This window comes from Terrapene carolina, unplaced genomic scaffold (genome assembly GCF_002925995.2).
Source record: "Terrapene carolina triunguis isolate 2854851 unplaced genomic scaffold, T_m_triunguis-2.0 Scaffold141, whole genome shotgun sequence".
Classification (NCBI taxonomy): domain Eukaryota; kingdom Metazoa; phylum Chordata; order Testudines; family Emydidae; genus Terrapene; species Terrapene triunguis.
Genome location: NW_020664492.1, coordinates 2,121,168 through 2,130,406, shown reverse-complemented (window position 1 = coordinate 2,130,406; position 9,239 = coordinate 2,121,168). Strand labels below are relative to the sequence as shown.

Genomic DNA, 9,239 nt, shown 5'->3' with positions numbered 1-9,239 from the left:
ACTGGGACTCACACTGTAGAAGCCTCTGCTTTCCCCCTGGGCAAGTAGTACTGACAGAGCTCACCTCTTCTTTCCTCTACATGTTTATTGGCCCTTCCAGCTCTTCAACTGGGAAGAGTGAAACCACTTTAAGACCTGCTTCTTTTTCCCTTTAATTTCAACCTGGTAAACGGTGGGACTTTCTTTATTGACAATAACAACGGGGGCCAGCCACCTGGGGCTCAATACATGTTTTTTCTCTGAGTAAAACCTATACAGCACTCTGACCCTGAGGTTCCACTCAGTTACCTTCAAAGTGTTCCCCAGGTGTTTGTCCATTAGCTTTCTATTCACTTTCAGGTTAATCACAACCTGTCTCTGGATCTTACTGATGGAATCCAACAACTCACTCATGAACTGATCCGTCAGAACCCATGGTTGATAATCCTCAGGTAGCATTCCACCTAGCCACCACTGCTCTGGGATCTTCATGAGTCTACCTGTCAGGACCTCGTGAGGTGTAAAGCTGTGCGAAGTTACCATTGACCTTTGTGCCATGAGAATCTGTGGGAGCTTTCTATCCCAATCTTTACCTGATTCTTTCACTATCTTCCTCAATGCAGTCGTTAGGGTTCTATTGGTTTGTTTTACTAAACCCAAACTTTGAGGGTGACCTGCAATATGAAACCTCTGCCCTAATCTGAATCGATTACATCAGGTCGATCAAACCTGGAAAAGGTCTGCTCCAGCAGCACCTTGGCCATGGTACTGGCTGTGTTGTTCCTCATTGGGTATGTCTCCACCCACTTTGAGAAAGCATCTATCACCACCAGACAGTACTTGTTACCTCACCCGGCCTGAGGCAACAGGCCTATAAAATCGATTTGCAACCTAGACCATGGACCTACTATGGGCTGGTGCAGCAAGTGTCCCTTCACTACCTTGCTATCACAGGGTAGTTCTCTGCACAGGGTAGACAGTTGTGGATGTGATGCTCAACATCCCTCACATAACCAGGCCACCACCCCACAGTCAACATTCTATTGACTGTCTTCTCTATACCAAAATGCCCCTGCTAGGAGCCAAAGCAACAAGTTCTTTTCTTAAACACACAGGTATCACTAATATTGGAGCTCCCACAGTGTCACTCTTCCTGACAGCCATAACAAGGTCACCTTTCGTTCTAAAGATGGTATAGTTCTATATATAAATCCAATACAGTGAACCACTTGGCACCTGCTGAAATTGCCACCATAACCTCCTGAAACTTCGCCATCACCGGCACCATCTGGGGAGCTACCTTGTTAAGCTCTCGATAGTCCACTGTGAGCCTCCAGGTCTTCTTGTCAGCTTTTAGCACAAGCCATATTGGTGAATTTCATGGACTAACAGGTTCCACCAATACTTCTTGTTCCAGAAGGGCATCAATGGTCTCTTTAATCCCTTCCTTAGCATTCTTGGCATATCTGTATTGCTTCTGGGGCTTCAGATCAGAACCCAGCACCACTACCTCTGCATTGATCTTATTGCACTGTAGCTTGTACTTTGCGAAAGCTTTTGGGTACCTCACCACCACTTCTGTGACCTCTTGCTCCCATGCAGGAATCACCAATTCCTCTGGAACCTTGAGTGCAGCTATTCAGTGGGAAGCAGGGACAACAAATCCTCCTGCTGATGTTTTGTCCTGAACCAATACTCTATTGGGCAAATGATACTGCATCAAGCTTCATCGCTTGTTAGTTTAGAATTCCTCTGTAATCCTACATAGATCAATCTTAATAGTAGTTATACACTCTTTTAGTTACAGTAGCTATTCATAATTGGCTGTTTTTTATTTTCATTATTAAATTTTAATCTTAGCTCATCTCTAGAGACACAGTCACACTCTGAAGAGTTGATCATAAACTCCTCTGTCCCAGACACTTAGGAGTTTATTTATTAGACTGTTCTAACCTATTACTGTTGAGTTTTGTTTTTTAAATACATAAAGTAAAAAAAATAGACCTTGATTGCGATCTATCAATCGTAATTTATGTAAGTTATCTTTACGCAAACAGTCCCAACTGTCATTGATTTCAATGAGTCTCTTTGCATAGGTAATGGCTACTCACATAAGTAAATGCCTGCAGGATTGGGCCCAGTGCTTGTCTGCTTATACATAGGGCCCTAACAAATGCACAGCCATGGAAAAACGCGACACGGACCATGAAATCCGTTTCTCAAATTGGGGATTCTGACCCAAAAGGGAGTTGCAGAGAGGTAGCAAGGTTATTTCAGGGGTCGTGGTATTGCCATCCTTACTTCTGCACTGCCTTCAGAGCTGGGCGGCTAGAGAGCGGTGGCTTTTGACTGGGCATCCAGCTATGAAGAGGGCGACCTGCCAGCTGTGAAGGCAGCAGTGCAGAAGTAAGGGTGGCAATACCATACCATGCCATCCTTACATATGCGCTGCTGCTGGCGGTGGCTCTGTCTTCAGAGCTGGGCTCCTGGCCAGCAGCCATTGTTCTCCGGCCGCCCAGATCTGAAGGCACTGCCACCATCAGCAGCAACGCAGAAGTAAGGGTAGCAGTACCGCAACCCCCCCACAACTCCTTTTTGGGTCAGGACCCCTACAATTAGAACACCATGAAATTTCAGATTAACATATCTGAAATCATGAAATTTGCAATTTTTAAAATCCTATGACCGTGAAATTGACCAAAATGGATCATGAATTTGGTAGGGCCCTACTTATACGTTTGGTGAACAGTTAACTTGCTGCTGATATACAGAAAGGTGCACAAGCCAAGAGGGAAAAATGCACCTTAAAAGAAGGCAGAACAAAAATAACTTCTTCACATGATTCACTCAAAGCCTAGGGGAAAATCTTATAGTAAGTATTTAAAATATTGTATTAGCCATACTTGAAATTGCACATGTAGGTTCCCTTAAGGATGTCTCTCTAACTGCCTTCTATTTAAGCTTTTATATAGCACCTCTCACTATGGTATCACTTTCTCTTCCCCATATCCCCACATCAGACAATTTTTGTTCCTCTAGCTTCCCACTGGCATTTCATGTTTTTAATTTTTACTGTTTCATCTGTTTCAAACTCAAATGTTCAAGCAAGGATCATAAATGAGACTCCAACAATCATGAAATTGGTTTTAAAAATTATGAGATTTTAAAAAAAGAATAAATGTGGGGTTCTTTTTCTTTTCCTTCGGTTTCTGGGCCTTTTAGGGTGCAACTTGCTTTACATTTTCACACTCTTCTCTGCCACCAAAAGGGCTAGAAAATTAATTTAAAAAAATAATGAAAGCAGAGTTTCTCATGCAATCTCTTGATTCCAAACAGGGGCTTTAGAAAAACACCAAATATCACAAGACTAGCAATAAAATTGCAAGAGTTGGCAACATGGAGACAATATTCCTTGTTCAGTGTTTCTTTTTTTTACATATTTTGAGATGTTTTATATTCTCTGTGCCCCTTCTAATTTGAGGCTGACTCATGATATCTAGCCTGAACCTAAAAATGGGTCAAGAGTGCAGTGTCATGGCAGAACCTCAGTCCTGCAGTCATTCTCAGGAATTTCCAGGAACTAATGCCATAGCCCTGCAGATCTCTTGTAGGTATTTATCATAAACCAGTTTTGCTGCAAATGAGTTTGAATGTTTACATATGGCTTTTAAACATGGTTCTTTGGCCATGATTAGCTGGAGGGAGGTCAGAGTCTGACATGGACACATATAACACTAGGGGTTAAAGGTTTCATTCACACTGGTAAATGTTAAATAACAGGTGCAAAAACAAAGTACAGAGTTACTGTACTTAAAAATTAACAGGTGCAGAACGAATCCTCCAGTAAAATGAAACATAATCTTCTTCATCAACTCTGAGACAGAGACACTGGACAAATGATTGATCAGTGTATTATTTTCTAAACTGCCCATCTTTAATTTCTATGATTCTGGTAAACTTTATTATACTACCTCCAAAAGAAAACAAAACAGGTCTGTGGGGGTGGGGATACATCATGCATTATGATACATTTGCACTCTTGCACAAATGCAATGAAAAACAATAAGGTCCAATTTTTAGCCAACATCTAATATTGCTACAGAATCAAGGAAATAAAAATATGATGAGAGAGCAGCTCTCTTAAATTGTTAAGGCCCAAATGTGGAACATACATCTAAAATAAAAGAGGTGAAAAATAGCACCAGAAACTAGATAAAGTGAAATTCTTTCCTTTAGGAAAAATGTCTATAAACGCAGTTTCCTGCATCTACATTTCTGATATCAATATTGTACTGTAATGAAAAAGATACCATAAAATGGATGTGGAGCAAAGACTGATTTGGATTTAAAGTAAAGGGTAACTGAGCGGTATCTGAGTTTGGCTGGAAGCCAAGTCTATGCCACAGAAAAGAGCCCGCTAGGAAATGCTTCTTAAAAATAGATTTAAATGACCATTCTAGCCAATGTCTCTTGGTTGCTGCCAGCATGGGCTGAATGATGCTAGTCTGAAACCGTTCTTCGAAATCTGCTCTCAAGACTGGAAAGTGGCAGCCAGCCAAGGACAGTTTGCAAAGCACATTTTAACCCAACTGTTCCCTGTGTGGCTCAGCTAAGCGGCCTGAGGAAGAAACACGCTCAGCCAGATTAAACCCCATGTAACTCGGTATGTCTACACTACAGCCACTACAGGAGTGCACCTATGGCCCTTCAGCTATGCCACTGTAGCGCTGTGGTGTAGATGCTTCCTACATCAACGCAAGGGGGCTTTCTGTTGCTGCACTTCGCTTCTCTGAGAGGCGGTAGCTAAGTTGACAGAAGAATCCTTCCGCACTGGGGTTGACCTGACTATGATACCAAGGGCTTGTCTACACTACCCACCACAGAGCCGTAACAAGGAATTTTTGCGCCCGAGGCAAGGGCCGCCTCCAGGCTCTTTGGCGTCAATTCTGCGGTGGGTCCCGCAGTCCCTCTCGGAGGGAAGGACCTGCCACCGAATTGCCACCGCCACTTCATTCATTCTTCTGCGTTAATTTGGCCGCGGGTCCCTCAGTCAAAAAAAGAATGATGCGGCGGCGGTAGAGCTGCCGCCAAAGCGCAGCCGATCACAACTTCCCCCTCCCCCCCGTCCCGCTTGGGCGGTAGAGCTATGCCCCTCCGCATTGCGCGCCCGAGGTAAGTGCCTCACTTGCCTCGCCCTTGTTACACACCGACCCACCAAATCGGCAGGAGGCGATCAATCCGGTGGGGGTCGATTAGATGTGATAAATCAACCACTGAATGCTCTCCCGTCAACTCCGGTACTCCACCATAACGAGAAGCGCAAGTGGAGTCGACGGGAGAGCGTCAGCTGTCGACTTACCGCAGTAAGTAGATCTAAGTACATCGACTTCAGCTACGCTATTCACGTAGCTGAAGTTGCGTATCTTAGGCCTGGTCTACACTTACCCCCCAATTCGAACTAAGGTACGCAACTTCAGCTACGTGAATAACGTAGCTGAAGTCGAAGTACCTTAGTTCGAACTTACCTCGGTCCACACACGGCAGGCAGGCTCTCCCGTCGACGCCGCAGTACTCCTCTCGTATAGCTGGAGTACCGCAGTCGACGGCGATCACTTCCTGGTTCGACTTATCGCGTCCAGACAAGACGCGATAAGTCGAACCCAGAACTTCGATTCCCAGCCGCCGAACTAGCGGCTGGGTGTAGACATACCCTTAGATTGACCCCACATGGTAGGGTAGACAAGCCCCAAGGGGTAACATTTTTCAACCCCCTGAGCAAGGTCGATCTAAGTTTCAGGTGTAGACCAGGGCTCAGCTGGGCAGTCAGAGCCTTAGGCAAAGGCTGCCGGGGAATTCGTGTGTCAGCCCCAGGGCAGAGGCTGGCTTATTTTTCATAGAGGCGGTGAGCAGGGGAGGCCAAAGGAATCACTAAAACACACAGCGACATGCTGTTCCCAGGAGCGGGACCCGCCAAGGCCCCGGCTATACCTCCGAGCCCTCACTGCGCGCCTTGCCGCCGCTCACGCCCCGCCCCGCCCCGCCGGCTCCTCCTAGCGCAGGGAGGGACGTGCCGGGGTCGCGGCCCTCAGCAGTGGCCGGAACTGGGAGGTGACTCCCGGCGCTGACGGCGCGAGCCCGGCCCGGGCTCCTGCTCCTCCCGCCATGCTGTCCGGGTGCAGGCGGGCGCTGCCGGCAGCCCTGCGCCTCGCGGTGCGGGGCTGGGCAGGGGGCGGCGGCAGGAGGCGGGTCAGCACCAGCTGGTCCCCGGTGGGAGCCGCCTTCGATGCCAAGCAGCAGCGCAGCCGGCTGACGGGCCAGAGCACGGTGAGCGGGCGGGGGCCGGGCTTAGGCCCGCCCCCTCTCGGAGGTGGCCGGGGGCCCGCGTCCTGCCCCCATCCAGAGCCCGGCGGAGGCTGTGAGGCGCGCTGCGATCGGTCGCCTCTTGGGTGCGCAGCTGCGCGCACAGCGGCCCCCGGCTCCCTGGGATGGCGCCTCTCCCCAAGCCCCTGCTGGGACCTGGGGGTGCCCAGTATGCCCAGATCTGCGTCCGTGGCACGTTGGCGCCAGGATCCGGATCTATTTCGCTTGGGGGAGGCTCCCTGCAGCGCAGCGGGAGCGGGGGCTCCCGTGGACCCCACATCTCAGCTCAGGCAGGGCGCTGCAACCCTTGGGGTCACACATTGTTATTCCAGATGAGGGTGTCCGTGGGGTGCGCTCAGTCCCTCGTGCAGGAGCCTAGGGGAGGGCTTTTTGATTAATCGATTTTTAAGGCCAGAAGGGACCATTATGATAATCAAATCTGACTTTCTGCAGTAGGTAAGGCCCACAGAATCTCCCCCAGCAAGGGTCCAGGATTGCTCCTGTGATCTTCCCCAGACAGGGAGCAGGCAGTACAGCCTGCACCCTGGGAAGCTTGAAGGGCGATCGTGCCATTAAAGTACTACACCTTTGTCCTGGACTGTATTTTAAAGGTATCATCTAGTGCTAAATTTACCAATTACTTACCACTTCACACTCACTCTCTTTTAATGGCAAGTCTGCACTTAAAATGTTGTAGTGATGCAGCTGCACCACTGTAGCACTTTAATGAAGACAGCCTATGACAACCACAAGAGAGAGCTCTGCTGTTCCTTAGGGCTAGTCTACACTATTGTGCTAGTACATCAGTGCAGCTGTACCGCGTCTGGTGAAGACAAGCTATGCTGATGGGAGAGCACTCTCCCATCGGCATATTACTCCATCTCAACAAGAGGTGGAAGCTATGTCAGCGGGAAAGCATCTCCCACCGAGATAGCGCCAGTGTGGACAGCGCTTAGGTTGATGTAACAAGCGTCGCTCAGGGGTGGCTTTTTCACACCCCTGAGCAATGTAAATTACATTGATTTAAGTGGTAGTGTAGGCAACCCTTAGTTAATCCGCCTCCCCGAGAGCCGGTAGCTATGTCTGCGGGAGAAGGCCTCCTATCAACATAGCGCTGTCTATAGCCGGGTTTAGGTTGTATAACTGTGTTGCTCGGGGTGTGGATTTTTCACACTGCTGAACAATGTAGTTATACCAATATAGGTCTGTAGTGTAGACCAGAACTAAGATAGCTGCTTGCTTTGAGGAAATATCCCTGTGTAGTGACACGTAATCTCTATTTTGAGGATTTAGGTGGTGGGGAGTGAGTGGTGTGTAGATTTTGATCTGATGTTCTGCAGGGGAGTGAGTTTCACCAATAAATTAATAAAAAAAAATTTATTGGAAATCACTAAAACAATTTATGACCCAGCTGGCAAAATTATTGAGATGATTCTGTGCCTTGTCACCAATAATTTCTGTATTGAAGCAAGGCAAGAAATATTCTCCTGTTGTATTCTCAGGTAAACCTTTTGTTCCGGGGCTCTTCCTGTTCAATTACTTTCCACCCTGTTCAGTTGCTTCCTACACAGAGAATTTGTGCCTAACTGAAGTGCAAAAGCTCTGATTACACATACAGTTTAGTCAGCCAGTTTTAAAATTTGTCCCTGAGTGTTATTTAATTTCTTTTTAAGCTGTGTGTCTGAAACATCCTCTCCTCCAAAGAGAGGAAGAAATGGTGGTAGGAGGGGATCCACTCTGGCCAAAATGTTCATACCTGAATGTCTAAAGCAGAGGTGGGCAAACTACGGCCTGCGGGACCCTCCTGCCCGGCTCCTGAGCTCCTGCCCCAGGAGGCTAGCCCCCTGCCCTTCCCCTGCTGTTCCCCCTCCCCTGCAGCCTCCGCTTGCCCTGGCGTAATGCTCTGGGCGGCGGGACTGCGAGCTCCTGGGGCAGTGCGGTAAGGGGGCAGGGAGCAGGTGGGGTTGGATAGAGGGCAGGGGAGTTCGAAGTGGTGGTCAGGAGGCGGGGGTGTGGATGGGGTCGGGGCGAGGGTGGGGAACAGGAGTGTTGAATGGGGGCAGCGGTGCGGGGGGCAGCGAGGAAGGGGGGGGTTTGATGGGGCGGCGGGAGGTGCGGGGGCTGTCAGGGGACAGGGAACAGGGGGGGTTGGTGGGGCAGGAGTCCCGGGGGGGCTGTCAGGGGGCGAGAAGCAGGAGGGGTCAGATGGGGGCGGGCCTGGGCCACGCCTGGCTGTTTGGGGAGGCCAAACCGGATGCGGCCCTCAGGCCAAAAAGTTTGCCTGCCCCTGGTCTAAAGTGAGGGTCCTAAATCCATATTAGGTGCTCAACCCTTTGAAAATCAGGCTGCTTCTACTTACATGCTTAAATATGGATTCAGGAACATAACTTTTATGAACCCAGTTATGAAAATTTTGGTCTTGTGTACTGGAACAGTCTTTAGGATCTACACCAGTGGTGGACAACCTGCGGCCCTCGGGCCGTGTGCAGCCCATCACAGTAATCCGCTGGCGGGTCGCCAGACAGTTTGTTTACATTTGCACGGCCGCCTGCAGCTCCTTGTGGCCGCAATTCACTATTTCCCGCCAATGGGAGCTGTGGGAAGCGGTGTGGCCGCTGATCTTACACAGTAAGAATTATTTTTCCTAATTTATATTGCAGTTCAATGCAAGAAAAAGCAATCAGTTTTTCTGAATTAAAACTGTTCTGTGATCATATCATAATTCAGATAGGAACATTTCAAACTGAAGGTTTGTGAAGATTATTCTGAAATGACTGTGATATTGTGGAGTTGAAACAAAGTAGTTTTGTCTGCTGTCTTACTCTTTTGGGTCCAAGGTTTTTTTTTTTCTTTTTAAACTGATATATTGACTACCACAAGCAAATGTTTATCTGTGGAGT

General features: G+C 48.3%; 1 protein-coding gene across 1 annotated transcript in view; it reads left to right on the top strand.

Moving 5' to 3' along the window:
* Positions 1 to 6,057: 6,057 nt before the first annotated feature.
* The window catches only part of LOC112103660 (mitochondrial intermediate peptidase-like), a 121,526-nt gene continuing 118,344 nt past the window's right edge, over positions 6,058 to 9,239 (top strand). The window contains exon 1 of the mRNA XM_029911992.1: positions 6,058 to 6,303. Coding sequence (XP_029767852.1) covers positions 6,142 to 6,303 — 162 coding nt within the window. The 5' untranslated portion in view covers positions 6,058 to 6,141. The remainder of the gene's footprint in view (positions 6,304 to 9,239) is intronic.